Source organism: Lepidochelys kempii, chromosome 1 (genome assembly GCF_965140265.1).
Source record: "Lepidochelys kempii isolate rLepKem1 chromosome 1, rLepKem1.hap2, whole genome shotgun sequence".
NCBI lineage: Eukaryota > Metazoa > Chordata > Testudines > Cheloniidae > Lepidochelys > Lepidochelys kempii.
In genome coordinates, this window is record NC_133256.1 from 48613102 (window position 1) to 48627795 (window position 14694).

The 14694-nt window shown below is 46.1% G+C and overlaps 1 protein-coding gene across 2 annotated transcripts in view; it reads right to left on the reverse strand.

Moving 5' to 3' along the window:
* Window positions 1–915: 915 nt before the first annotated feature.
* LOC140902194 (probable tRNA methyltransferase 9B) overlaps window positions 916–14694 on the reverse strand; it is a 95080-nt gene continuing 81301 nt past the window's right edge. For both annotated transcript variants that reach the window (XM_073322143.1, XM_073322058.1), the window contains one exon: window positions 916–2191. In XM_073322143.1, coding sequence (XP_073178244.1) covers window positions 1170–2191 — 1022 coding nt within the window. In that variant the 3' untranslated portion in view covers window positions 916–1169. The remainder of the gene's footprint in view (window positions 2192–14694) is intronic.

The window sequence follows — 14694 nt, forward strand, 5'->3', positions numbered from 1 at the left end:
TACTTTTTAGTTTCGTGATTCCAGAACCTAAAGAAAAGAAACTAGTGAAAACCTTTGGAGGAAGAACACAAACCACCTAAAGCAGTGACCATTAGGGACAGCAATAACTGATGATTTTTGCCACTGACTTGCTATGTGGCTTTGAGCAAGTTTCCCTATCTGTAAAACGGGAATAATGAAACTTACCTCCCCTGTAGAAAACTTTGTCTATAGATGAAAAAAGTCTTAAAAGCATAACGACTGCATGCTAGTGTTGATAAATACTATTTCCTTGCATTCACCTGTTGTCATCCAAGCATTTTTCTGTATCATCATCATCCATTTTAGCAATTTAAATGGCTTATTAAGAATTCCCTTGATTCTTCTCCCAGATTTTGTGACAGAGAAGAAGAAGATTTTTGTTTTGAACATACATGTCAAACTCAGAGAAATACACAGATTTAAGATTTATTGGGTGGTGGTGGTGGGAGGTTATGTTGTGATATATACTTGAGTAGGTCCATTGTATTCTTACCTGTGACCGTTAGGGGGCAACAGATGAGCTGTCTAAACTTATCCGACTGGGTGTCCCCAGCTACTGTCTCTGGTACTTGGGTTATATATACCTGGTACTTCTTTTAGGAGGACTGTCTCTCAACTGTGACTTGAGGTATCATATAGAATGATAGGCAGACTGTAATAAAATAATTAATCCTTCTCAAAGTACCATCAGCCTTATATTACTCCAAGCCCCAACACATAATACGTTTTAATTATAAAAAGACATTAAAGATAATAAATTATTATAAATGAATAACAAACATCTTTAATATTCATATAAAAACATCCCAACAGGGAAAACTTATAAATGCATTTTAACTATTCTAAAACAACAAAAAGCAAAACTGACAGCTACTATTAAAAAGCCCTGGAAAAATGTATCCAACCTGTAATCATATCCAATGTATCTTAAAATGTATCCAAGCTGAAATTACCATTATAGAAGGAAATGTTTCTATAAAATGATAAAGTGACAGTCAAGTACAAAACAAAAGAAACAAAAGTCACAGAGAGAGTCAAAGCACAAGATGGGGATAAAAAGCTTGGGGGACGATTTCAAAGACACCAAGCACCGAACTCCCATTGACTTTCAAATGTAGTCAGGCATCTGTGCCTTTGAAAATCTTCCCCTAGATCTTCCACACATGAATCTTTTCTGCAATCACACACCAATTTGCATGGTCAAAGTATGAATGAATAACATGTAGCTCAGGAACATGATGTTCAATCAGTTCAACCAACTCCCCTTCTTTAAAAACATGGTAGTACCTAAGACAAGCCCCATTTGGACTCCTTTGCAGCTGTTTGTTCCGTGTGGCCATGGAACAATCATTGTCTGTATCCTGCAGAGAGCTGTCTGTTTTGCTTCTGTTTTGGAGTTTGTGGAAACTTGATTGTTTTGGGTGATAATCTATTTTAAGTTGCTGTTTGATATCTTTTTGATGGGAAAGCAGATCAGGTAAACACACTCTGCTGCAGTCATGAATTATAGCTGGAGACATTGGGGGCTGCTTAGTGTCCTGGCCTAATTCTGAACAACAACTTTTGAAAGGCACTGGGTGAAATATCATAGGTGACCCTGGTTCTACAGCTACTTCAGAAGCCTTATCTTCGGAATTCTGCCTACAACGCAAAGACAAGTTGGAAATATGCTTCATGAAGCCACCTTGCCTGATTTGTTCAAAAAGCTTTCCCCTGTTTGATTCATCCAGCTGAATATTGCAATTGGAAAATGTGCTAAGCTCTCTTTGGTGCCACTGATTACTCAAGTCTAATACTGAATCAAGTGATCCTGAAAAGAGAGACCATCTCAAGGATTTTTCAAATAAGTTTTGCATGGTTTCCTTCTCCCTCACAAAAGATGAGCTTCTTGCTTTCAAAGTGCCAGCTAACTTAGCGGAGTGTTGGTCCAAAGCCAGCCTTTTGTCCTTTTGATTAATTGATTTCTGTATTCCACGCGAACAAGTGTTACTCAAGGTCCAGGAAGGTGGTGAAGGATTCCAAGGAACAAAGACATCCTGCTTTTCAAATTTTCGCCGTTTTTGCTCCATTGCCCACACGTATATCATCATCTGGCCACCTACTCTCAAGGTGCGAGCCATCTCCTTTATTGCTCGCACACGCCGCTCCTTTGTTGAAAAATGGTGGATCACTGGAACAGAACATATAAAGTGAATAAATATCCATCAAGTCACTAATGAATAGAACACGGAAAAATACTGGTTCTGACACATTGGTTTGAACCCCAGGAAAGGATCATCGGTCTTCTACTGTACTACACAATGCTACAGCCTTTCCATATGTGAAAGGAACTCAGAGCAGATTTATTTTATAAATACAATGAAATTAAAATGCATGTATTGGTGCTAGTGACAAGTTCCAGATTGACAGCAACTGCGGTTCCACTTACCCATGAAATAAGGAAAAAACTGGTAGCTTCCCTATTTTTTACCCTGTTAGCATGGCTCAACTGTGGTCTGAAGAGAGTGCTTTTAAAGGAATAAGGGTCTACCCATTCTATATAAATTTACTCCAATAAGAGTGAAACAAGGATGCCAATTATTGTGGACACCTGTTAAATAAAAACTGGACTGAAATCACCTATTCATTTTGCTTAAGTAATTGAACAGCCACTGAACAACTAATACAATAAAGATAATCTGTCACTACTAGTTCTGGGTGAATTTAAACCATTGATATAGCAGTGAAAGGGTCCATAGCCAGTTACCAGTCATCTAGTCTTGCTAGTTCACAGTGTTAAAGATAATTTGTTGAATAATTACAGTCCTATTTTTATTTAGTAAAATATATATGCTATTATCAATAGTTAAAGGATAGTGAGAACTTGGTAGTTTCAGTAGCATAACGATTTTTATTACCTCATTGGTAAAGTGTTTTGAGATCTACTGATAAGAAGTGCTATATTATTATTATTTTACTATGATATGGTCTTGTTTTTATGTTCATAACTTTCTGAACCATTCACCTTCACAGCTGAAATTCTCCATGCTTGATCCAAAACCCTTTAGGCCACATTAAAGTTATGAGAAAATGAAAAATAAATACATTTTCCTATCACAAAAAATCATCATCTCACTCTTTTAGACAACACTACTGAAAAAAATGGCTGAAGTTTGAAACTTAACATGGCCATAGTCCTCACTGAAGCCAAGTGTGAAAACAAATTAGTTCTGATTAAATAAAGACGTAACTATTTGAAGATTGCATAATGAGCATGCACAGTAGAAATGTTCCTATGTCTACAAGTCTCCCCTTTATGCTGTGTCTGGGTGGATAGTTATTTACAGAATGTTGCAATAAATAGTTGTCATTGGATGGGCCAAATTCTGAAGTCAAACTCGGGCAAATCCCCCAAAGACTTTACCCACAAAAGCTTTGCTTGAGTCAGAACTGAGTTCAGGATTTGACTGACATCAGTAAAAAATGTGCCCAAATACCACCTGCGTAGGGCTCAGGATCTGGCACAGCATTTTGCCTGAGTGAACACTGAGGGCCAGATTCTGATCTTAATTATATTGGAAAAATTCCATGCTAGACAATAACAGATATCAGATTCTGGTATAGAGTAGGGACTTCAGGATTTGGCCGATTGGTAATAGGGGTATGAATTCCATATTTACGTTGAAGGCAAGGTATAACTAAGGAGCAGTCAAGGATTTTAGCAGTAGTGGCAGAGAGAAAAGGACTAATATTAAAGAAGTTGTTCAAGATAGAGCAACCAAATTTGATGCAAGTCTGGATATAGGAAGATGAGAGAGAGAGAAGTCAAACAGAACATTGAGGTTGTGAACATTTGTGATGGGGAAGATGCTGAACACAAGCTATGACTACACATCTTCATGAGATCTGGGTATGGAAATGGTTTTGCTCATGTGTATTACTTGTTATTTTTATCCAACCTGTTCCCTAAATTTTATTTAGTGAAAATGCCCACATAAATTACTGCCTGTGTTTTTATGCACTATCACCTCAAGCTTCGGTGATAAAGTAACTTTGGGTTATAGTGCTGAAGTACCTGCCCCCATATGCAAATTATACATCTCACTGGGGAACACTGTCTCCCCCCTTACAGAAATGGATGTGCACAAATGCTGGCAGCATAGCTAGATGTTCAGCACATCCTTATCTGTCAGGGTGAGGAATGTCCAGTCAGATCTGCTTTCCCTCAGAGAAAAGAAAAAAAGAGACACTTCTACAATGAAAAGAATAACAGCATGGAATCAAGCTAAAATAGGGAAACACTGCCTGAAAGAATGATGAATTCACCTTCTCTGCAGCAATGCGAAGATCAAAAGCTAATCTTTAAAGAAATAGGCTCTTTCAACATCTAGTTATTCAGCTACTCTGCCTGTATGTTTCACTGGTTCTCGAAGAACAGAAATCCATTCCAAAAATGCTCAAATTCTACAGCAATAGCTGAGAGTCTGACATTGAAACATTATGGTCATTTTAATTAAAAAGGCTTCCAGTAGCATTTAAAGGGTTACAGTTTATTATTAAAACCTTCATATGCTTAGAAAAAGTTTAGTGTTGGTACAATGAATGTGTGTGGAAATGAGGAGTAAGTTTCAAATTCCCTGAGTGACGCATTCATTACATTCAAAAAGGCATAACCTGAGGAAGCAAAGAGAAAGTGTTCTCCTACGATAACATCAAGTTGCACTTAAATCTCAGATCCTCATGAGACTTATGCATTTTTCTTTTTAACCAAAGGTACACTTGTCAGGGACCACAATTAGAACACTCCCAGCCACTCAAAGCAGGCTCCTTATGGGAAAAAATATTTCACTTTTTCTTTAATATTCAAATCTTTATAGAGGGAAGCTACATATAACTAAATATTAGTTAATTTACAATAAGGTCTTGTTTCAAAGACAGACCTACTTGCTTTCTTAACTTTGTTGGCAAGGATATATAAATATTCATTTTGAACCTGATTTCACCCTCCACTAGCACCAAATTAAACAGCATTGAGCCTGATTCTTCATTCTCTTAAAGCCTCAGGACTGCTTAAGTTACACTAGGAGCACCAACCCCCAAAGGGCCAGTCAGACAATCATGGATCAGCAGAGCGCAGCAGTGGTCCAATCACCCTCCCCCACTTTCTCCAGCAGCACTCCCTACACAAGAGCCAGGGGGCATAGGAATTGATATGTTAGCTCTATGCTTCCAGGGAACTCCTGAGTTAGTTAGTCAAGCTACCTTTAAGGTTGTTTTAAGGTACCAGAACACCACAAAAGAGCCTTAACAAAAGGCCAGAATCTGGCCCTGTTGCCATGACCTTGAAATATATTTATGTCTTAATAGGACAGTGACCAATACTTTAAATGAAAAGTGGTGTTTATTTGTTTTGTTTTAAAATTAAAAAAAAAAATCCCATTGGCTGAAATTACCAGTTTTGTCCTCAACCATAAGAATAATGAAGGTTTAGGGGAAGTGAAAGAGACAGAATGAGTGTTGCCATATATGAAATAAAAGTTCTGTCCTGCACATTCTGTCACAGAACCACTGACTTCAACATGAGTAAGGCTTTGCAGATCAAACCCCATTTCCTTCTTGGTGCAGATACCACCCGCAATATAGGGGGGAAAACGGTTCATAGAATATCAGGGTTGCAAGGGACCTCAGGAGGTCATCTAGTCCAACCCCCTGCTCAAAGCAGGACCAATCCCCAATTAAATCATCCCAGCCAGCGCTTTGTCAAGCCTGACCTTAAAAACTTCTAAGGAAGGAGATTCTACCACTTCCCTAGGTAACGCATTCCAGAGTTTCTCCACCCTCCTAGTGAAAAAGTTTTTCCTAATATCCAACCTAAACCTCCCCCAATGCAACTTGAGACTATTACTCCTTGTCCTGTCATCTTCTACCACTGAGAATAGTCTAGAACCATCCTCTTTGGAACCACCTCTCAGGTAGTTGAAAGCAGCTATCAAATCCCCCCTCATTCTTCTCTTCCGCAGACTAAACAATCCCAGTTCCCTCAGCCTCTCCTCATAAGTCATGTGTTTCAGACCCCTAATCATTTTTGTTGCCCTTCGCTGGACTCTCTCCAATTTATCCACATCCTTCTTGTAGTGTGGGGCCCAAAACTGGACACAGTACTCCAGATGAGGCTTCACCAATGTCGAATAGAGGGGAACGATCACGTCCCTCGATCTGCTGGCTATGCCGCTACTTATACATCCCAAAATGCCATTGGCCTTCTTGGCAACAAGGGCACACTGCTGACTCATATCCAGCTTCTCGTCCACTGTCACCCCTAGGTCGTTTTCCGCAGAACTGCTGCCTAGCCATTCGGTCCCTAGTCTGTAGTGGTGCATTGGATTCTTCCGTCCTAAGTGCAGGACCCTGCACTTATCCTTGTTGAACCTCATCAGATTTCTTTTGGCCCAATCCTCCAATTTGTCTAGGGCCCTCTGTATCCTATCCCTACCTGCCACCGTATCTACCACTCCTCCTAATTTAGTATCATCCGCAAACTTGCTGAGAGTGCAATCCACACCATCCTCCAGATCATTTATGAAGATACTGAACAAAACTGGCCCCAGGACCGACCCTTGGGCACTCCACTTGATACCTGCTGCCATCTAGACATGGAGCCATTGATCACTACCCGTTGAGCCCGACAATCTAGCCAGCTTTCTATCCACCTTATAGTGCATTCATCCAGCCCATACTTCCTTAACTTGCTGACAAGAATACTGTGGGAGACCATGTCAAAAGCTTTGCTAGTCAAGAAACAATACATCCACTGCTTTCCCTTCATCCACAGTACCAGTAATCTCATCATAGAAGGCGATTAGATTAGTCAGGCATGACCTTCCCTTGGTGAATCCATGCTGGCTGTTTCTGATCACTTTCCTCTCCCGTAAGTGCTTCAGGATTTTTCCGGGGACTGAGGTGAGGCTGACTGGCCTGTAGTTCCCAGGATCCTCCTTCTTCCCTTTTTTAAAGATGGGCACTACTTTAGCCTTTTTCCAGTCAGTCCGGGACTTCCCCCGATCGCCATGAGTTTTCAAAGATAATGGCCAATGGCTCTGCAATCACAGCCGCCAACTCCTTTAGCACTCTCGGATGCAACGCATCCAGCCCCATGGACTTGTGCACGTCCAGCTTTTCTAAATAGTCCCTAACCACTTCTTTCTCCACAGAGGGTGAGATCATGTCCATTCCAATCAGGAGCATGTGCGCACACATGCACGGTAGCCAGAAGATTTTTCCCCTAGCAGCAGCCGCAGGGTCGGCCTCGGTGCCCCCTGAAGTTGCACCTCCATGGCACTCAATATAGAGCCCTGCTGACCCTCCACCCCCTCAGTTCCTTCTTGTCAGCTACTCCGACAGAGGGGTAGGAGGGTGGGTATTGGAATGGACATGAACAACACATCTCAAAAAACAACAGTTACGAGAAGGCGAGTAACCGTTTTTTCTTCAAGTGCTTGTTCATGTTAATTCCAATCAGGCGACTCTCAAGCCCAAATTCAGGAGGCAGGCTTGGAGTCATCCACTGATTGGAGCACTGCTTGTCCAAAGGCCACATCGTCTTGGGTTTGCTGGGCGATCACATAGTGCGTGGTGAAAGGGTAGATGGAAGACCATGTCGCCACTCTGCAGATTTCCTGGGTGGGAACCTGCACCAGGAATGCTGTTGAAGAGGCCTGTGCCCTGGTGGAGTGTGCGGTGATCGGAGGAGCAGGCAACCCAGCCAGGTTGTCGCACTCTCGGATACGGGACATGATCCATGACAAAATCTGTTGAGAAGAGACAGGCAGACCTTTCATTCTGTCCACCACTGCCACAAATAACTGGACAGACTTCCAGAATGGCTTCGTTCTCTCGATGTAGAAGGCTAGCGCTCTGTGGACATCTAAAGAGCAAAGCCTCTGCTCCCTGCCGCTGGAGTGTGGCTTAGGATAGAATACAGGGAGGAAGATGTCCTGGTTGATGTGAAACTGGCAGACAACCTTCTGGGGGAGGGAAGTTGGGTGAGGCCTGAGCCGAACCTTGTCCTTAGAGAACACAGTATAAAGGGGCTCTGATGTTAGGGTCTTGAGCTCAAACACCCTCCTGGCTGAGGTTATCGCTACCAGAAACGCCACCTTGTATGAGAGACAGAGTAGGGAGCTCGTCGCCAAAGGTTCAAAGGGCGGTTCCATGAGTCTGGAAAGGACCAGATTGAGGTCCCAAACCGGGACAGGCTGTCGGACATGCGGATATAGCCTGTCGAGACCTTTAAGGAAATAGCTAACCACAGGGTTAGCAAAGACTAAGTGGCCCTCTGCGTCTGAGTGGAAGGCAGAGATGGCGGCCAAGTGATCCCTTATTGACGACATGGACAGTCCCTGCTGCTTGAGATGGAGAAGACAGTCCAGTATTAGTGGCACAGAGGTGAGCGTTGGGGACGAACGGTGCTGCGCTGACCAGATTGAAAATCTCTTCTACTTGGCAAGGTAGGTAGCCCTCATGGAGGGCTTCCTGCTGCCAAGGAGGACTTGTCTAACCTGATCCAAGCAAGAAAGCTTCGTCAGATTCAGCCATGGAGCTTCCATGCTGTGAAGTGCAGTGACTCGAGGTTCAGGTGTTGGAGATGGCTGTGATCCTGAGTTAATAAGTTCAGGAAGAGCGGCAGGGTGACTGGAGCTTCCATGGACATTTCCAGGAGTGATATGTACCAGTGCTGGCGGGACCAGGCTGGAGCTATCAACATCACCGAAGCTTGCTCCCTCCACACCTTGAATGAAAGGGAGAGGCAGAAACGCATATAAGAGATGGCTTCCCCATGGGAGGAGGAACGCGTCCGTGATGGAACCCGGGCTGAGATTCAGGAAAGAGCAAAACTGCTGGCACTTCCTGTTGCGTCGCGTGGCTAACAGGTCTAATCTGGGGAAAGCCCCTGAGTTCACAACATCCGGGTGAAGGGACCACTCGTGGCCGCAGAACGACCTGCTGAGATAGTCCATCAACTTGTTCTGTACTCTGGGGAGGTACGATGCTTGCAGGTGTATTGAATGCTCTACGTAGAAGTCCCACAGCATGAGGGCTTCCTGGCACAGGGGAGAGGCATGTGCACCCTCCCCCCACCCCGTTTGTTGATATAAAACATCGCTGTGGTGTTGTCTGTCATAAGTGATACACATCTCCCTGTCAAAGTCTGGCATGCCAGGCATACCACTCTCATCTCTCTGACATTGATTTGGAGAGCGAGTTTTGCCTGAGACCAGAGGCCTTGTATCCTAAGGTCTCCCAAACGTGCTTCCCAGCCCAAGGCTGACCCATCCATCACTAGTGAGAGCGACGGCTGAGGGCTGGTGAAGGGGACCCCTGCACCTACTACCTGTGGGTCGAGCCATCACAGGAGGGAGTCAAGTACCGGGCGAGACAGGGTTACGATCCTGTCCAAGCTGTCCCGGACTGGCCGATACACTGACACTAGCCACGATTGAAGAGGTTGAAGTCTGAGTCTGGCATGTTGTACTACGTAGGTACAAGCAGCCATGTGTCCTAAAAGTTTCACGCAATTCCTTGCTGTGGTAGTGGGGAACTGCCTGAGACCTCGAATGATGTTGCCAAGGGCTCAAAATCTTGCTTCCCAAAGAAATGCCATGGTCTGTGTTGAGTCCAGTACCTCCCCCACAAACTCTATCCTCTGAACTGGGGACAGTGTTGATTTCAGCAGAAGGCCCAACTCTCATTCAGTGATCTCATTCAGCAGAAGGCCCAACTTGTGGAAAGATGCTCTTATGAAGGCGACTTGCATCTCCACTTGAGTCCTGGATCGGCACTTGATCAGCCAGTTGTCAAGGTACGGGAACACCTGTACGTGTCGCCTGCGCAGGAACGTGGCCACGACTGCCATGCACTTGGTGAACACTCAAGATGCTGCTGACAGGCCGAATGGGAGGACTGTGAACTGGTAGTGGGTACTGTTCACCACAAACCTGAGGTATTTTCTGTGGGACGGAGTTACTGCTATGTGAAAATATGCATCCTTCAAGTCGAGGGTGGCATACCAGTCTCCTGGATCCAATGAAGGGATGACGGAGGCCAGGGAGACCATGCAGAACTTGAATTTCTTCACAAACGTGTTGAGTTCTTGCAGGTCTAGGATGAGCCTGAGCCTGAGTCCGCCCTTGGCTTTCGGTATTAGGAAATACTGGGAATAGAAGCCCTTTCCCTTCTGCTCCTGAGGATCCTCTTCCACCGCCCCTGCTCATGAGAGGGGTCCCTGAAAAGAGTTGAGAAAAGAGGGTGGAAGGGCAGGAGAGCACAGAATTGGATGGAGTTTCCCCTCTCTATTGTGTGGAGCACCCAGTGGTCTGAAGTAATATGGGACCATGCAGGGTAGAAAGGGGATAGTCGGGACAAAAAGGTAAGGCGGGGTGGATCCAGATCTCGCTCTGATGCGCCATCCTCAACTGCACCTTCAAATGGCCTGTTTCAGACCAGGGTCTTGCTTGTGTCAACGATGGTTTTTATGAGCAGCAGGGCAATACGAGAAAGTCCAGAGGGCGTGAGGATATCCACCTTGGGATCAGAATCCTCGACTACCTCCTCTGCCTTGATGTCCAGACCCTGGGAAACTTGGTGCAGCAGATGCTGTAACACCCTGTTGTCTTCAAGCGCCAGGGCTATGGCAGTGCCTGCCAGCGCCTTGTCCGGCGACGAGGAGGCGGCCCCCATGAAAGGTGGCTGCTCCCTGCTGTCCGCACCCAAGGGGTCCCATGACTCTCGGGGGTCCCAAGCAGGTGCCGACACTGACGGTGCCATGCCCCTCGGTGTTGGGGCTGTCGGCTCCGAACTCAGTGTCAAAATCAGTATTGGAACCTCAGTCGGTGCCACGATGGTGCTGAAGCCAACGTCAGTGCCCATGCCACTAACGGTGCTGAAGCTGACCTCAGTGCTGAAGCCATTGACGTAGGTGGTGGCGGCTCAGTGGCTGGTCATTCGGCTGAAGGCGGAATAAAGGTGGCCAAACTACCAAAGTCTGGCTCTGGTGGAAGGCCCAGGGAGTCCAGAAGGGCTACTATGATGGATTCTGCCATTGCGGCAGCCACGATGCTGGGTAAGCCCGTCTCTTGCACTGCGGACCTGGACTTCCTGGCTCCTGCTCCTATTGGAGTGGTAGGAGTAGAAGTCAGACTCTGACTCTGAGGTCTCCAAAAAGGAAGACCACAGAGGAGCCGTACTTCAGGGCACCAATCATTGGGAGCTTGGGAACCGACTGGGTTCTCTCTGGAGGAGCTGGTGTCGGAGGGTGCTGTGGAAAAGGAGAGCACTGGGACATCATTGCCGGCTTCCCTCTTGATTGCACCTGTGGGGTGGGGTGGTGCCGAAGGTGCTGGTGTGTCCTCCATCCTAGGGGGAGGAGTCCTGAGCAAGGAGTCAGCAAGTCCTGAGCCGCTGCAAAAGCCTCCAGAGTTGAGGGGAGTGGCAGTTGCTGGCCACTAGGGTCCGGCGAGCATGGCGGGCCTCGAGTCAACAGGAGTCGACATGGCCCTGCCCGGGGATCTAGTGCTGTGGCCCGACTGGGATCTCACAGTCATCGGCTCCTTGGATTCAGCTCAGGGAGAACGAACCCTCTCCGGCTTCTTTTTCTTCTAAGCCACCGGTGAGTGAGACCGGTGCCTACCTGCTGAGTGGTTGCGGGAGGAGCCATTCCAGTGCTGAGCATCTCGGGAAGAGTCCTTTTGCAGCACCAGTTCCCAGGATGATGGTGCTGGGGCGCTCCACATCCATGAGGACATGCTGGGAGCGGGGTCCCCTGACCCCAGATCCAACTAGGGGCAGAGAGCTGCCTCCATAAGTAGCACTTTAAGTCGCTGTTCCCTTTCTTTAAGAATTCTGGAATGCAGCTCACAGCAGATTTTACAACAGTCCTTTTAGTGACCTTCTCCTAGGCACCTTAAACAAGAGGCATGAGGGTTGCTCTTTGGCATGCACTTAGTGCAGACCTCACAGGGGACCACAGCATACCATGGCTCTGGGGATTCAGAAGCGGGGGTGAGACCCCCAACTAACTCTAAACTAACGACCAACTATATACAAATGACGAAGATAGAGGCAATAGCTTAAGCAAGGGCTATGGGACGTTCCAGCTAACCGTCACTGGTGGCAAGAAGGAACTGAGGGAGTGGAGGTTCGGCAGGGCCCTATATTGAGCACCATGGAGTCATGACTCCAGGGGGCGCCCAGGCCGACCCGATGAATGCTGCTATGGAAAAAATCTTCCTGCTACCGTGCCCGTGGAATTGACATGAACAAGCACTCAAAGAAGAACAGAGGTTACTGGTTAACTTTTGTGTACTGTCTAGTAGAGGAAAACACAGTGCAGGGCCTAAATTACCTACAGCCATTGATTGTGTGTTGGACCTCACAACCTACTTAGGGTGGGCCTAGCCTGTTCTGGGATGGGAGACTGTCAAGGCAAAATCTAGGTGCTGCAAAAAGTGGTGCTCGCACATTAGTAGGTGGCACTTTACAGCCAGTACTGAACTAGAATCCCAGCATGGTGCTTAAGCGTGCTGTAATTCTAGAGGTGCTCTCTTTCAGAAAGCTATATTCAAGTTCCCAAACAATTGTGGTCATCGACCATTAAAACACACGCTCATCCTTAGGGTGCTATGGTGAGGGAGGGGAGTGAGTTAGCTATACTGTTGTCTCTCTCCTCCTCTGTATCCCTGCATGCAGCAGTCCCTTCTCCCTGTTTCTTCCACTCCCTCTCAGCTGCTCAGTGTAGCCTCTTTCCCCATGACCACTAGAAAAGAGCCCTCCCTCTCAGTGAACTAGCCTGTCACCACTCACCTGCCTCTGCTTGCACCTTCAGAGCTTGCACAGAGCTGTACAAAGTTGCATCCAGTGTTACAAAAACTGCTAAAAAAACAAAAGCAAAGAGTTTTGGAACTGATCTCATGTGTCAGGGCATAAGCCAACCTCTAGTCACTGTGGGTTAGGACAAAAATTTCTAATCAAATTTCCTTATTCTATAACTACCTACTGTAGGGTTCCTTGCACCTTTCCATGAAGCACTTGATGCTGATCACTCATGAGCAGGATGCTGGACAAGGTGAATCAGTGGTCTGGTCTAATCTAATCTGGCAATTCTTATGTTTTTATGTTTGTGCCAGCTTCTCCCCATCATAGCTTATTCTGCTGTCACTGGACTGCTGCTGGCTCCTGGCAAGAGATGGGGCAGCCGGGTAAAGCAGGGCCTGATTACTGGTGGAGGAGATGTTAGGTGGATTCTTCATCACTGACAAATTTTAAATCAAGATTGGATTTTTTTTTTAAAAGATATACTCTAGTTCAAAAGAAATTATTTTGGGGAAGGTCTATTGCCTGTGCTATACATGAGATCAGACTAGATGATCACAATGGTCCCCTCCAACCCTGGACTCTATGAATCAGTGGTTTTTACTCCTCCACCACCCACTCACTGGTCCTTTGCCCTACTCCACCTCCACCATGCTGTGGTAACCCCCTGAATTTCTTAAGTAAATGGGTAGTCCTGAAGGTGTTTTACATTCTAAAATTAGCCACTATCTTGAGGGTTAGCGATTCAGTGTCTCTCTCCTAGGTAGGAGTTTTGTTCCAAGTGCCACTGTTAAATTTAAGCATGGGTAATTATAAATTAAATTCCCCCTTTTGGCTGATCTGCAGAAGGTATTATTCAATTTCTGTTCTAAACTTGTTTAGCTTTGCTGCTCTGATTCATCTCAGAAGCTGCTGCACATCAATGATGGATGAACATCTCACAAGTGTGATAAGGAAGGTTAAGATTTTGTCACGGTTACTTTTAGTTAAAATCATGGCCAGGTCACAAGCAGTAAACAAAAATTCATGAGAGCCTGTGACCTGTGCCTGTAACCGGGCAGCAGAACTGGTGGGGGGAGGGGATGATAGCTGGAGCCCCATAGGGGAGACTGACAACCCAAGCCCCACTGCCATGGGGTGGGGGCACAGCCCCAACTCCAGCCACAAGGGGAGGAGGCACAGCCCCAAAGCTGTGGGACGGGGCACACAGTCCAGGCTCCGGTGCCGACTGCAGCCACAGGAGCAGCTGTGCCGGAGGGAGAGGGAGGGTACAGTGCACAGCCCTGGTTCTGGCCCCGGTGTCAGCCCTGGTTCTGGCCCCGGTGTCAGCAGGCGCTGACAGCTGAAGCCGAAGAAGTCACGGAGGTCTGGTAAAGTCACAGAATCCATGACTGCCATGATCTCCATTACTAAATTGTATCAATGATAAGGAATTGACTAGTACGTATGTATATGATGCTCCTTTACAGGAAAAAATTAGAACTACACACCTGTGTGTTTGTCAAGGTTCCTCCCCCACTCTGAACTCTAGGGTACAGATGTGGGGACCTGCATGAAAAACCTCTTAAGCTTATCTTTACCAGCTTAGGTCAAAACTTCCCCAAGGTACAAAATATTACACCCTTTGTCCTTGGATTGGCCGCTACCACCACCAAACTAATACTGGTTACTGGGGAAGAGCTGTTTGGACGCGTCTTTCTCCCCAAAATACTTCCCAAAACCTTGCACCCCACTTCCTGGACAAGGTTTGGTAAAAAGCCTCACCAATTTGCCTAGGTGACTACAGACCCAGACCCTTGGATCTTAAGAGCAATGAACAATCCTCCC